We start from the raw sequence: 16,516 nt of genomic DNA, 5'->3' as shown, positions 1-16,516 counted from the left end.
AGTGAACAGTAGCTGTAAAATCCCCATGTTCATGGCATTCATGTTTTAGTGGGGTGTGCAGGTAATGAACAAATATGAAGAGCATAGAACATCAGTGAGTAATAAAGACTACGAAGAGAAACCAAAATAAGTGGCAAGAAAATGTCAGGGGATGTGCGTAAATATGATGTTTGCTATTTTATCCTGTGGAGTCAGGCTCCACCTCTTTGAGGAGGTAGCAGAGACTGAGTGAAGCATGGGAGCTAGCCTGGTGGATATGTGATAGAAAGAAAGGCCAGACAGGGACAACCACCAGGTCCTAAAGTGGGATCTTCCTTGCCATCATGATTGAAGGTCAGAAAAAAGACAACTATGGCTAGAACTGACTGAAAAGTAGTAGAAAATGAGATTGGAGATATGGCTAATTGTTAGATCATATAGGTTTAGTGGGTCACATTATGGACTTTAGATTTTATTCTCAATGTGACTTGTAGGATTTTGAGCAGGAAATATCAATGAATCTGCTTAATAACCCAAATATCTTCTTATTATCATGGATTCAAAGATATTTTAATAGGAAATCCACTTATTTTTAAGCTAACCATGGTGAAAATAATTACTAAATTAAATAAATGTCTGAAAGCTAAGTTCTGCTGTAGGTTTCATTCTTTATGAATAGAAATGTAGTAGTACTTTAATAAAGTGAGATTTAATGCAGTCATTAATATTGAAATCAAAACACACATTGTCTTTAAGGGTTTTTTTTAGTAAATTGGAACATAAGTATGGAATCCAGGAATACATTTGGAAATCTACCTTTGTCTGAGCGTGGCGATGTTATGATTCAGTCAAGTACCAGAAAAAAACCCATAAGGGGAGGAAGAAGAAAGACTTGTTTATTCATGGAAATCAGCACTTACCATATGCCTAGCTTTATAGTTTTGGTTTAAAAATAATTGAAGCAAATTTGTCAGGAATAATAGGAGAAAAAAAGAAATCTGTAATTATATTTGGATATTTTAACATCCTTTCTCACTCATTGATAGAACAAGTACATGGAAGAAAATCAGTGAAAATGTAGAAAATCTGAATGAAATTATCAACTACTTGACCTGATTGGTATTTACAGAAGACTACATCTAACTACAGAATATACCATATTTTCAAGTGCATATGGAGCATTAACCCAGATCTCAATAAAATTTAAAAGACCAAAATTTTCCAGAGTATATTTTCTGACCAAAATGGAAGTAAATTAAGAATTAATATAAATAGGGACACCTGGGTGGTTCAGTCAGTTGAATGCCCTACTATTGATTTTGGCTTAGGTCACAATCTCAGGATTGTGGGACTCAGCCCCAAGTTGGGCTCCATGCTGGGGGCATGGAGCCTGCTTGGGATTTTCCCTGTCTCTCTCTCTCTCTCTCTCATTCCCTCCACCTTTCTAAAATTTTTTTTTAAAAAGAATTAATATAAATAATATAGATAATAATGACTACCTATTTGAAAATTTAAAAATGACCTTTTATATAACCCTTGGGTCAAAATGGAAACTGGAAACTATTTCAAGCTAAATTTTAATTAGAATTTCACATATAAATATTTGTGAGATGCAACTAAAGCTTTGCTTAGAGGGGAAATTGTAGCTTTGCAATGCTAATATTAGAAAGGTAGATATAAAATCAATATTCTAAGTATCCACCTTAAGAACTGATAAATAAAATAAATACCTTATGTATAAATGTACTGTAAGTACTAAGCAAGATATTGCTGTGTCAGTTCTTTAGATGAAAGGTATAGAGGAGTTAAGAAACTTCCTTAAGGTCACAGAGCTAATAGATAGAAAAGTCAGAATTTGAACCTAGATTTGCCACCATGACTCCCAATCCATCATACTCCTGTCTTTACTTTTTTTTTTTTCAATCCTAAGTGATGATAAAAATAAAAAGACAGGTGTGTAAGAGAAATTATTAGGACATGTTTCAAAGGAGACGAGGGATAAAGCTGGTATTGCCTTTACTATATCAAAGAGACCCTTTCTATTTTTTTCTTCATCACAGATGTTGCCACTGTATAAATAATTGGCCAAATTAAGAAGAGTTTGACATTACATTAAATACTCTTTGGAGAGTACATAATTCCACTCATGGGGCCATATTTTGGTGGACAGAGAATGAGAATTATAGCAGTTTAGGTAAGGAGAGATACAGCATGTACAGCTGTGAGTTAGGGGTGCCAAGATTAGCCGTGGTAAGAACCACAAGAAAGCCACGACTGAAGAGAAACAGAGACATACCCAGAAATACAGACACAAGACTGAGGCCCAGGGAGATACCCAATTTTATATGCTGTATTCTTTAAAATACGAAGATTTTCTCTCTGCTTTTTAAGTATTCCATTGACGTAATCTTGCTTGTATTTTTTTGCTTGAACTTTGAGATTAAAAAAATAGCTTTAGTTCAAGTTATTGTATGAGAAAACACTGTATTAGTTTGGATTAATTTTAACTGTATGTGGCAGAAAACCTCAAATCACTGTAGCTTAAATTAGGTGGAAGAGTATTTGTTGTTCATGTGAGAAGCCCAGAGGTATGTAGTCAAAGGATGATTTCAGGGTGAGGGGCACAGATTCCCTCTAGTTTTCTGCTATGTTGTGGATGATTTTAATTCTCATGATTATGTAATGTTCTAAGATGGCTGTTGATGCTCTGGCCATTCCATTCCAGCAGAAAGCTATGAGGAAGAAAGAAAGATGGGCATTTTCTGTCTCTTTAATGCCATCTTTTATTTTTATTGAAATACAATTGACATTATATTAGTTCTACGAGTACAGCATAATAATTCAATATTTATATCTGTTGCAAAATGATCACCCCATAAGTCTAGTTAACATACATAGTCACAGAATTTATTTTCTTATGATGAGAACTTTGGAGATCTACTCTCAGCAACTTTTGAATATACAACACAGCCTTATTAACTATAATCACCATGCTTTTTGCATTACATCCCCATGACTTACCTATTTCACAATTGGAAATCTGAAATTTTTGACTCCCTTTTTGCATTTTTAATGCCATCTGTTGGACACTGTTTACACCCTTGACTTGATTCTCCTTGGCTAGATCTCAGCCTGTGTCCACACATAGCTGAGCCAAGGTGGCAAAGAAGTTCTTCCATGCAACCTCATGCCAGCTAAAAATTGGACAGTCTCTTGCTGTGGAGGAATGGAAGGATGGGTGTGGGGAGTCAGCTATTTGTAGTCCACAAATTTAGATGATTAAAACTCATTGCAGATGCAAAGAGCACATCGAACGTAACGTAGCTATGGTTACCGGTCATTTTTTCTGTAAATCACGAGTAATCATTTCCTTTTGTTTCTCTTGCTTCTTTCTGCTCCCAACATTGCCAAATCAGGTGGAAAAATAAAAATCGGGTGCTATTTTTTATCTTGTATTTTCCCCTCCCTCCACAGGTATCACTACAGTTCTGACTATGACAACTCTGAGCACAATCGCCAGGAAGTCCTTACCTAAGGTTTCTTATGTGACTGCGATGGATCTCTTTGTTTCTGTTTGTTTCATTTTTGTTTTTGCAGCCTTGATGGAATATGGCACCTTGCATTATTTTACCAGCAACAAAAAAGTAAAGTCTACTAGAAACAGAAAGCTAAAGAATAAAAGCTCGGTATGTTAAAAATCTCTATTTTCATAAACAGCAACTTACTGTTAGAGATATTTTGAATACTCATGTTACACTTGCTTAGACTAATAGGGATTCTTGAGGTACTCCAACAAAAGCCAAATCCCATTAAGATGAAACTGGAGGTTTCAGTGACTGTTAGGTCATTGCCCACCAGGAAAAGTACATACAGTTCCCCTTAGAAAAGACTTTTGGATCCCCCTTGTAAAGAATGGTTTCTTACGCTGTGAATTTTCCTCAAGTGCTAGATTCTTTGTACCTAAAAAATTATTTAAGATCTCTCTTTGATTCTATTTTTTTGGTTAGGATTTGGGCGCTAACAACAGGCGGCCCACAAAATTATTTCATTTTTAAAGATAAAGAACCCTCTTTAATGTTAGTATTCAGCTGTGTTTGGAAGTCATATCTATAAAGTGTTTTTGGTTTGTGTATAATTGCGTGCTCTTACTCCCCCTTCCCTATCATGAATCTACCTCAACTCGTATAACATCAAATTGATATATTAGGATTCGTTCTATTAATTCTAAGATACTTAAGTGTTGGATGATTGACTATAAATTCTTATTAGAATGGCAATTACAACAACCTTAAAATAATATCTAACACTTTCACTGAATATGCCAGGTCTTTTATGTGCATGATTTCATTTATGCTCCTATGAGTACAAGTTCAGTAATTTGCACAAGGACAGCCTGAGGAAGTGAAAAATCCAAGACTCATACCCAGGTCTTTTTTGGTGCCAGAGCTGAAGCTTGTAATCCTTCCTTTATATTTCCTGTTCTCATAGGACTCAGAAAAGCAAACATCTGTTTCTCTAATATTGACCAAAAAGGCACTTTATTGCTGATTCCAGTAAATGTTTTCAAAGCAGATTTGTTCCCAAATACCTAAATAAATGAGAACTATATACAACAGCTACGCTTGAGTGGCAAGCTTGAAAGCCTACCATAGAGCCTATATAATGAGGCGTGGAGTTTTACATATTATCTCCTAACTTCGTAAGTTCTAGGATGCAATGCTTTTCATCCCTCCTCCCATTTTTCATTAATTTCTTTATAAAACTTTGACATATTTTTAAATTATATTTTACTTTTCATGTTATATTCCAAGGACCAAACCCTATGTAGATTTGCTTTCGGTTTCCCAGAGTATTCCAGGAGAGCAGAGCACATGGCTGGCAGTATACATTTGATAACTTACATTGCAGAATTAGCCTGTGACTTTCTTAATTTGACTTATTTTAGCTTATCCATGGGACATATTGTAGCCCCTGAAGGGACAAACCATCAGAGGGCAATGATGTCAACTTTAATATCCATTTGCTGAATTTTTAGGTAAAGAAAAATGCAGGTTTTCTACTATTTTCCCTTAATCAAAGCAAATTATCCTCTCTGGATGTTCCATTTTATTCTTTACTCACCCATAGCTATGTTCAATTATTACTTTGAAAATTTTACTTCTGGAAATTGTGAATAAAATCAGGAAATGTACAATCTCACATAGATTCTCTAATTTCATTCTAAGAATATATAATGTACATACTATTGTTATATTATCAAAGACACTCAACCAAGTGTCTACTCTGGGACTATAGCTAATCAGTTTGTCACATTTACTCAGTAAACTTAACCATTGGAGTGCAAACCTTAAAATTATGATTTTTTTAAATCTTCCATTCACCAAATATTTATTAAGGAAACCCATGTCTTAAGCAATGTTCTAGAATAGTTATTTAAGAAAAAAAAATCTATATTGAGTATTTAAAATTTAACATCAAGCCCAGGAAGCAAATAGTAAATGAAAAAATATGCAATAAAAATTAAATAAGAGCTTTGAAACACTAAATTTCAAACATCAAAATTTAAGTTGATATATATAACTGACTACCTGGGTACAAAAATATTTTCCTTGGAGCCAAAATAAAGTTCTGTAGTCTTTCCTTTCTGTTCAGTTATGTGATTTATGAGTTCTTTTAATACTAAATGACATTTTGATTGAAAAACTGGGATCAGTAATCAAATCCGACTCCCTGCTTGGTTCAGTGTTCAGCCATCTGGTCTTGCTAATAAAGTAAATCAGAATGCACCTTTATGAAGAATAAACAGCTCTGCTTGTTGTCGCAAGTGCTCTATTTAATGGTTTGGTGGAGTCTGCTTTTACTTCTGCCAGCCAGGACAATCAAACACACAACCTAGACCCAGAAATCTTGCAGCGTCTTGCTTTTACACCTTTTCAAATGTTTCTTTGTTGTCTTTGTTCTTCTTCTTTCTGTTCTTCTTCCTCTTCCCCTTCTTTCTTCTCTTAACCCTCCCCCTTCCCTCCTCCTCCTCCTTCTTCTTCCTCTTCTCCTCCTTCTCTCTCTTTTTCTTCCTTCCATATCCACACTTTCTTCCATAAGTTCAAAATTCTGAGTAATTTAAAATCTAGCATTTCCTCCTTTTGTTCTCTAGATGACTTATGGTAATAGGTCAGAACCAAAGACCTTGACTAGAGTCATTGAAAGATCAACGTGTCTGTTAGTAAGCAAAACCAAAATCACCTTCTTGAGGTCTGACTGCTTAACTGAGAACCCAGAATACTCCAATTTATTTTAAAAAGAGATAATATTTAGATGTGTCCAAATTTAGATTTTTAGCTTCCATGAATCTTCCTAAAAAACATAAACTAATAAAAATGCTTTTTACCTTACTCTACATGTGAAATATTAGGCCCTTTCTCTCCCTCTCTCCCTCACTCTATTTCCCCCTTTAACTCCCACCTTCCTTTCTTCCTTTGTTCTTTCTGCCTTTTCTCTCCCTCTCTCCCTCACTCTCTCTGTCTCCCCCCTTAACTCCCACCTTCCTTCCGTCCTTCCTTCGTTCCTTCCTTCGATCCTTCTTTCCATATCTTTCTTTCCTCTTTTTATTTTTATTGTGAATATCAATGACATTTTAATTTGGTCCACATTTCCATCCCATCTAATACATATTATTGTGTTTTTATTTATACTCATTAAGAATATGATTCAGTTGTGTTTATGTAATTATCTATTTTTTAAAAAAATCTAAGTTAAGAATGTTGGAACATGGAATTAAGACTCTATGAAACAGATAAAGGTCAAAGAAATGTAATTGTGGTAAGCCACAAGAGTAGTCATGTTGAAACTAGAATATTCCTCCCATAGATGATTAGGAATCTCAGAAAACCATGTTATATATACCTATATCAGGGTCCTGTTTTACCCATTTGAGGACAGACTGACATTCGTAACCTCTCAATTTGGTTAAAATGTACAATGATGGAAATTTATTTCACCAACCATGGACAAGGCACTCTGGAGAGAAAAAAACAATAGCATGTGTTTTTTGCTTTCATTAATCTTTAAATCTAGTTATGGAAAAATATACCATACATTAAATTAAAAGTAAACAAAGATCCTATAGGGGAATTAGCTCAATTAGATGACAGATTTCAAGTACTTTTTCAGAAGCAAATATTTTCTACAATGAATATAAATTAAAAAAAATTTAGGGCTGCCTGGGTGGTTCAGTCAGTTAAGCGTCTACCTTCAGCTCAGGTCACGATCCCAGAGTCCTGGGATCGAGCCCCACATCAGGCTACCTGCTCTGTGGGGAGTCTGCTTCTCCCTCTGCCTGCCGCTCCCCTGCTTGTGCTCTCTCTCTCTCTCTCAAATAAATAAAATCTTAAAAAAAAAATTTTTTTTTCACTTTTTAAAAAGACATTTATCTGAGAGATAGAAAGAGAGCGAGAGAGAGAAAGCATGGGGGGAGGGACAGAGGGACACAGAGAAGGGAAGCAGACTCCCTGCTGAGCATGGAGCCTGACACAGGGCTCAGTCTCAGGATCCTGAGATCATGAACCAAGAGTCAGATGCTTAACCAACAGAGCCACCCAGGTCCTCCGATAAAAAACATTTTTAAAGGAGATGTTCATGTTGAAATAGAGATAGGTACCACAAAGCCTGAGCTATGTGTTCTATCCTTTGCACTGAGGAAACCTCCAGATACCATATGTTGCTGTCTGTGAAACATTGACTTAAGCATATAACACTGAAAAGAGGCTATGTCAATGTGAGCCACAGTGGATGGCTCCCTTTCATTTCAAGTGTAAATAATTCATTCAAAAACCTGTAAACCAATTCTTCCAAAGGGGATTTGACAGAGAAAACTACAGAAATCATTGAAGTAGTTCTTTGAAGAATAAGTTGCAAATTTCAGGAGAAAAAATTAGGAAGAGCATTTAAGACAGAAAGAACCACGTGAGCCAAGTTGAGTCTTACGTATGAGAATAAAATATAGACTGTTATGTGTTCCAAGCTGTATTGTCCAATGCAGTAGCCATTAGCCATTTATGGCTAGGTTGATTTAAATTAACTGAAATTAACCAAAATTTAAAATTCAGTGTCTTAGTATCGTTAGTCCACAATTCAAGTGCTCAATAGCTGCATGTGACTAGTGGCTACCATATTGGACTGTGCAGATCTAGAACATTTTTATCATCACAGAAAGTTGTATTGGAGAGTGCTGGTCTAGAAAATAGGAATCTTCAGAAAGAAAATAACCTAGGTTGAGGATAGAAAAGTGTTCTGGGCCAAGTTGTGGAAAACCTCCAGTACTGTGGTAAAAATTTTACATTCTGTACTGTCAGCACTATTAAGCCAGGCATGTTTTTAAAAACAAGATGGCATATTCATATCTATGTTTCTGAAGGATAATTAGGAGCAGAATAGAATACACACTTGAATGGCAGAAGAGGCAGGGAGATAAATTTGGAAACTATTGCAATAGTTCAAGAAGTAATATATTCCTGAAGCAGGAACCATGGTATTAGAGTGAAGATAATGTGTGGGAAAGTTTTTGTTTTGCCCACAATCCCCAACCTGCAGCCCCTTCTCAGCAAAGAAAAGATCTTATTTTCAGTTAGTGCATATCTATGTGCATAAACATTTGTCTACCTTTCAGAATGCTAAACTAATGAAAAGCCACACAGTTTCACAAATTATACATCTTATTTCCTGTAATGATACTTGGCAAAGTTTCCAGAAGGGATCATTTGATATTGATGAGATGTGAAAAACAGGGTTATTTAAATAATTGTAAAGAGTCAGTGGATGTGGGATGTTTTCAATGGGTAGAATAGCCATTTAATATCAGTTGTGACAATGGTCATATAATGCTCTTCTAGAGGTATATAAATACCACCACCACCAACTCCTTGTTTTTTTAACCTTGATTTCCAAATAACACTCTTTGATATTTCTCTTCCTACTAAAACCATAGATTATTGCAGCTGAAGTGCACCAGATTAATCACAAGTAAAAAATCTCATTTAAAAAATTAAATTAAAAAAAATAATACATGCATGGTTGAAACACATGAACAAATCAAGCAATGAAAAATGTATAAGTGAAGAATAAAATTCTTTGCCTTGAACCCTTGCTCCCAGTCTTCAGAATTAACCACATTTTAACCATTTTTGCCCTTACTTTCCTGTGATGATTATTTCCATTATACTTCTGATTCTTGAGGTACCAGATTTCAAAATAGTCATAATTCTTTGGTGTAAAAGAAAAATATAGCTTTCCCACTGTCTCCTTATTCTTTCCTTCAATATTTTATCTTACCTTTAATAATTATTGGTTAATTTTCAAATTTTAAATAATACACCTAAATAGCTACTTCTTAATTCATTATTTCCATAATTATAATGCCAATCTGATTATTATTTCTTTGTCAGTAAAGCTTTTTCTTTTCCTACCTGAAAATGTTCATCTTCATCTCTTTCTCCACGGGGTTAAAATTTCTTAAGAATCAGTACACTTTCTGTTTTTTTTTTTTTTGACCTTAATCATTTCCTCATTGTTTAATATTCCTATCTTTCATTTCTGAGAATTTTCTTGATTCTTTATTTCAATTTACTTCTTTTTTCTCCTCTAAAGTTCTTATTAGATAGATTTTAGACCTCTTTGGTTAATTATCCACGTATTCCAGATTTTTTTTTATCATATTTTTATTGAGGTATTTTTGTCTATATATTGGGGGCAACTTCCCTCCTCAAGATTTTATTTTACAATGCTTTTGGTTTTTTTCTAAATTTACAATAACTTCTTGAATTTCTGAGAGCTCCCATTTTCTAACTGCTCTCCCACTTGTTTTCCTTAAGTGGACACAACATCTCTTCAAGTATTTCTGAGTGAACTAATACAAAAGTTTAATATTCCTTTATATTTCCTAAATTACTAGAATCAGTAATTCAGAATCAGTTTGTCTTCATGTTTTTCCTTTATACTGTTAGTTTACCTTGAAAGTTCTTGCTGATTTTTCTCCAGTAGGCCCGGCAAGCTTGACCTGTATGTAACTGTTGAGTGTGCAACTGTCACATTTCATTATCATGTGTGTGGAAGGGGAGCATGACATCTTACTGCTTCCAGACATACACACATACACTCTAAAAGATGATGAGGGTATCACTAGAACATTCCAATAACAACTTCATGAGCCCTAGTCCTCCCTAGAGTGGCATGAATTTATCTGTTTATTTATTTTTAGAAGTTACAGGGGCGCCTGGGTGGCTCAGTTGGTTAAGCGACTGCCTTCGGCTCAGGTCATGATCCTGGAGTCCCTGGATCGAGTCCCGCATCGGGCTCCCTGCTCAGCAAGGAACCTGCTTCTCCTTCTGACCCTCCCCCCTCTCATGTGCTCTCTCTCTCGTTCTCTCTGTCTCAAATAAATAAATAAATAAAAAATAAATATTTTTAGAAGTTACAGAGTTCTACACATGAGCAGACACCAACCTGTCAGCATCTCCACTTTTCTATATGCACAGATGAACAGTGGTTCAAACAGCTGTAGCTATTCTGGAAATGTACATTTAACTGCCGTCATGTGTTCCATCCTGCTTATTGTTTCCATTTGTCCTGCATTAGAGTGTTTCTGAAGTGTCTTGGGTGGGAACAATAGCTCCCACACCCAGGTTTCCATTTTCTGAGCCTCTTCTGAAATGGGGCTTCCTTTGGTCTACCTTATCTGTTGGTCTATTTTCTTCACCTGTTGATTGTCTTTCAAGAACTTAGTATGAATTCTGACATGCTGATTGGCTGCTCCGCATCACCAAGATCCACTTCATGACTGTTTTTAACACTGATGTGGATTTTGTAGTTTTTGAAATCCGGCTTGATACTTCAATGGGCTTTTATAAAAGTGGAGTGGAGAAAACCTGTGCTCAGGCTTGCATTCTCACATGCAAAGTTTTAAATGGGAAATTAATAACAGTAATATTAGTCAGTATTTCATAATATCAGTAACATGACCTAATAACGTTTGATGTTCATATTACTAATATTTAATAAAATTGATATTAGTATATGATACAAATAATAATTATAATATATAAGCACATACATAAATATAATTTGCACATAAATATTTTCTTTACTACTTAATATTTCTTTGGCATTAGTGTATCTTGGTGCTTGAAATATATTTTGTATACTTAACTCTATCACTAACATATAAATAATGTAATATTTATTTTCTCTCTCAAATAATAAATAAATAAATCTTTAAAAAATATAGGGAGGAGCACCTGGGTGGCTTAGTTGATTTAGTCTCTGACTCGGTTTCTGCACAGGTCATGATCTTGAGTCATGAGACTGAGCCTCATGTTGGGCTCTGCGCTGTTGAGGGAATCTGCTTGAGACTCTCTCTCTTTCTCGGTCTCCCTCTGCTCTGAGCCCCCCCCTCAAATAATAAATAAATCTTTAATATATAAATAATGTAGTATTTAATATATAAGCAGACAAACATATCTTTAATAATGAGAATGGGATTAATTTCTCATAATGTTAAATTCAGCTATATTCTTAGTGACTTTTTCAAATAACAACAAAATGGTATATTCTCAAAATTATATTATTTAAAGTAAAAGAAAATCTTAGTATGTAGTTTCTTTTTATATTACTTAAAATGATTTATTTTTTATTTTTTCAATACTTGCTATTTTGGTATAAAATAAGAGTTTTACTTGAGAAATTATAAGATGGGTAAAACAAAACAGCTGCACTTCAGATAAATAAGGTTTGGAATGTGTATATTCTTCTGATTACTCTTTTAGTGGTTTCCAGGTCACAATCTATGTGTCAAAATATTTTATTTTATTGCTACTGTGTCAGCTCTTGGGATATTTTTCTCAGCATCTATAAAGTCTATTTCTATTCACATCCATCATTCATTAAAGTGTAGCTTCTTTTACTATATGAGCTTGTGGTGTTTTGAGGGGGTAGCAGGAAACTGGAAAGTGTCACTGCTGTAGAAGCTCTCCATGATTTTGACCACCAGAAATTAGTCCAGTTTTAAAATGAACTACTTGCAGTTTTTCTCCACTTTTGGACACTTTAATGTTTAATCATCCCCCTCATGCACAACTGGTATCTTCCAACAAACACATCGTCTTCCTATTTATGGCAGTGCTGAGTGATATATGGAATGTATTTTGTGCCATATAACCTTGAAATTGCCAACTAACAAACTTGTATTTTAATCACTTCATTCTGATTAGCATTTGAACATATGCTATTTAAGTATTAAGTGACAAGGAGATGAATACCAATTTGCCTCATTTTGTACATAATTTTACTGTCCCACTAAAATTTCGGAGTCTAGTCATGTATCCCCAAGTGTCAAGCTCAAAAGATATGTCATTAACATTTAATAATATACTGCTTCTGCTCTTTAGGATACATCCAGACAAGTGGAGTCATGAATTTATTTGTGTTTAGGGCATTGCTCCTTATCTTCAGGCTGCACATTTTGTTTCTAATATTATGAGTTGTGTGATGCACTTATCTTTTAAAATATCACTAAATATGGTTATTTGCTACTTTTACATCTACTGAATTTTAATATTTAATAGCTTGGATTCGAAACAAAATGGATTTGAACATAGGTCCAAATATTTAAAAATTCTTTTTTGTGTTTTTAAAAACTTTTCCATACAATGTTTAATTTGCATGGCTTTGAAATTTCTCTATTTCAAAATGCAGGATGAAAAAACTGTTGTAAACATTTTCATCAGGAAGAATTTAAGATCAGGTTAAAATAATTTTTATAATCTCAGCATTATATTTAGTGTTTAGATAATAAAGCCACCAATTATAACAAGTTGTTAAGATTTACATTTTAATATAACCCCTAAAATATGCAGAAATTCTGAAGGGAGAGTTACTAAAACTGTAGTTTTCTTTAATGTTTTAATTGCCATTTTATTCAAGAGTTCATTAAGTATTTTTTCCAGTAGCATTTTTTTATGAGGTCCATATTGTTGTTGTTATTGTTGCTTGTTTTAGCATGTATTTTATACCAAATGGTGGTATTTCTTCTTCAAGCATCACCACTAGCAATGACAATGACAACAATAATATTACCTATGCTGAATACTTGCTCTGTTTCAAATGTTTTGCTTTGTGCTTTATGTACATCATCTCATTTAATTATCAAATGGATCTATGTATTATTGTGACTTTTGTATAGGAGAGGACACAGAGATAGAAAGAAGAGCACTAACATTTTCTGTTCAGAGTGACATAACTCTCCTGGGCAGAGCTGGAATTTCTGTCCAAGCCTGTCTGACTCCAAAGTGATTGCTTAGTGTTTCATGGTATCCTAGACTTGCTTGATTTTTAAATATTTTTTTAAAAAATCGTTTTATTATAAAAGTATTAGTCAGAACCTGGCATCATAAAAAGTTAATTTGATATGTGTTTCAAAGAATCCTGATAGGGGGCGCCTGGGTGGCTCAGTTGGTTAAGCGACTGCCTTCGGCTCAGGTCATGATCCCGGGGTCCTGGGATCGAGTCCCGCATCGGGCTCCCTGCTCGGCGGGGAGTCTGCTTCTCCCTCTGACCCTCCCCCCTCTCATTCTCTCTGTCTCAAATAAATAAATAAAATCTTTAAAAAAAAAAAAAAAAAAAGAATCCTGATAATAATAACTATTATAATTGGACAAGATGGGGCACTCATCATTTAAATAAGACATGAAACTTACTCATCAAAGCCATCACAAAGATTAGGTGCTAATATAATTCCAGCTGTGAGGATAGCTATATTGGTAGAATGAGTCAAATTTTGGGCACAGTTGTTCTCAAACCTGAGTTTTTTTTTTTTTTTAAAGACTTTTATTTAGTTATTTGACAGAGAAAGACACAGCGAGAGAGGAAACACAAGTAGGGGGAGCGGGAGAGGGAGAAGCAGGCTTCCCGCCGAGCAGGGAGCCCAATGTGGGCTTGATCCCAGGATCATGACCTGAGCTGAAGGCAGATGCTTAGCCACCAAGCCACCCAGGCGCCCCATCAAACCTGAGTTTTTAACTCCTGCATATTCTGTCTCCAAAATATGATGCCTTATCCACTGCTATAAACCCAACTCATGTCTTTTTTATTCATTCACAGCTCCTCAAAGCTTTTCTGCATTATCAAAATGTCATCTTTGCTCTTTGTTCTTATTATAACTAAAATAAATAAATTACATAATATAATAATAGCAAGCAGATACTTATAGCATTGTGAATGTTTTAGTTTAAAATAGAGAAATATAGAGTTTATTTTTGTTTTAGAATTAGATTCATGTTTGGGGCACCTGGGTGGCTCAGTGGTTAAGCATCTGCCTTTGGCTCAGGTCATGATCCCAGGGTCCTGGGATCGAGCCCCACATCGGGCTCCCGGCTCTGCGGGAAGTCTGCTTCTCCCTCTCCCACTCCCCTGCTTGTGTTCCCTCTCTGTCAAAGAAATAAATAAATAATCTAAAAAATAAAAATAAAAAAAAAAGAATTAGATTCATGTTTAACAATATTTTGGTAGGTTGATTTTCTAAAGCTATAAAATATATTGCATATTTGAGGGTTTTTTCCTGCATGGTCTTTGAAATGGAAAATAATATTAAGTTATGTCTTACAAAGTAAATTATAATCTAAAAACGCATTAGGATTGGACACCTCTTTGATTTCTGTAGACTAAGATTATGTTTATTGCATATCAGTCTTTTAGAGTTCACGTTGAGGAGACAAATTGATCTTTCTTTATGATATTTTTTCTCAAAAGCTCATTTATTATTTTACTCAGATGTCCCCTGGACTCCATCCTGGATCCACTCTGATTCCAATGAATAGCATTTCTCTGCCACATGGAGAAGAGGATTATGGGTATCAGTGTTTGGAGGGCAAAGACTGTACCAGCTTCTTCTGTTGCTTTGAAGACTGCAGAACAGGGTCATGGAGGGAAGGAAGGATACACATACGCATTGCTAAAATTGACTCCTATTCTCGAATATTTTTCCCAACAGCTTTTGCCCTGTTCAATCTGGTTTACTGGGTTGGCTATCTTTACTTATAAGTTCTATTTACCAGGCAAAAATCATAAGAAGTTTAACTGAATCCAATATAATCTATTGCACTTAAGTAATATGAAGTTTAAATTTAAAATGCAGAGAAACCAATGGTTAAAATGTAAAAGCATTTTAACTATTCTACAGATTCATAGATAAAGTAGCAGCTTTCATGTTAATTACTTCACTGTATGTAAAAGAGATTAGTTGCAAAATTCAGTATAGTAAAATACTATTATATATTTTTACTTTAATCTTATTTATTTTACTTGTATCCCATTAGGATTTTGAATTTCTAAGTTCTGTGATTCATATTTTAAAGATGGAATATTTTAATAACTTTAATAATATTTTATTTAAATATAATCTATCATTGTTTGTAATGGGAGCCCAATCTCATGCCTAATGTTTATGTAGTAATTTTTTGCTTGGAAAATATTGTTATTTTGATTTTTTCCCTTTACTTTTTATTTGTATGCCCTGTTTGGAATAGAGCTAGTTAAAACCATAAAGCCATGATTTCCTGGCATTTATATCCAGATGTTTCACTCCCAAGAACAAACTAAATCAGAAGAAAAGACCAATTTTTACCTTATTAAAAGGACAATTTTATCTGTATTTTAATCAAGTCCATTTCCTGACACAATATTAAATAGAACTGTAGTTACTTTAGTTTTGGTGATTTACAAACTAGGATGGAAACCGCCAAAGTAATTTCTTTTAAATACAGGTGAAAAAAGTTACATTTAACCATTTTATTCTCTGCCTCACAGCATTTATGAAGTATGAAGTTAACACTGAAATGTTTACCAACACTGAAATTAAATACAGAAAGAATTGATTTTTTCTTTATGCTCTACAAAAGTGTTAACGTTCCCTAAGTGGATGAAAAACATTGATGAACAGTGCTTGTATTCACTCATTGTGGGAAAAGAATTGTTATCTAGCAAATTGAGTAACGGTTCATATTGAAGATATGGTCTTAAATATGTACTATTAATAATTGCCAGACTAAAAACATCCTAGAAATATAGTTTTAGGTGCGTGCCGTATATTGTCTTTGCCAGGTTCTATGTTTGGACACTGTCAGTGTTATATCTTTGTTGTAAATTGTTATGATGTTCTCTTTTTTAAAAAAATGAGAGGAGGTTCAAAGATGATGGTAAAAGTGGAGTTCTATTAGAGTACCTCTAAGGAACACGAGTGTTGGAGTTCTCTAGATTCTTAGAGATAGGAGCTGAGAAAACCACACTAGAGTGTAAGGCCTGTTGGTTGATAGTTTCCCAAATGCCTCTCTCATTAAGAGGAGAATTAAATTTAGGCTTTGGTCATTACATTCCTGTAAATAGTTTGGCATATCCGTCGATTATAAGGACTTCACATGCATTCACCACCACCTAATTTTTTGGGAAATCACCAAAGTGATCTTGGAGATAAGCTTTAAAAATTGTTTCCATTGCC

The 16,516-nt window shown here is 34.4% G+C and overlaps 1 protein-coding gene across 2 annotated transcripts in view; it reads left to right on the top strand.

The window, feature by feature from the left end:
• Positions 1 to 15,248, top strand: part of GABRG1 (gamma-aminobutyric acid type A receptor subunit gamma1) — a 75,078-nt gene extending 59,830 nt beyond the window's left edge. Inside the window, exons 8-9 of one of the 2 annotated variants that reach the window (XM_045879466.1) lie at positions 3,454 to 3,665; positions 14,794 to 15,248. In XM_045879466.1, the coding sequence (XP_045735422.1) occupies positions 3,454 to 3,665; positions 14,794 to 15,063 (482 nt within the window). In that variant the 3' untranslated portion in view covers positions 15,064 to 15,248. Of the gene's footprint in view, positions 1 to 3,453; positions 3,666 to 14,772 lie in introns of both variants that reach the window. The other variant, XM_064582373.1, reaches the window with a different exon arrangement.
• The last annotated feature ends 1,268 nt before the right edge of the window (positions 15,249 to 16,516 follow it).

The sequence above is a fragment of the Mirounga angustirostris genome, unplaced genomic scaffold (assembly GCF_029215605.1).
Source record: "Mirounga angustirostris isolate CCGP_5_RB_7025 unplaced genomic scaffold, mMirAng1.0.hap1 SCAF_2, whole genome shotgun sequence".
Lineage (NCBI taxonomy): Eukaryota > Metazoa > Chordata > Mammalia > Carnivora > Phocidae > Mirounga > Mirounga angustirostris.
The sequence above is the reverse complement of the archived record's forward strand: the minus strand, read 5'-3'. Positions and strand labels throughout refer to the sequence as shown.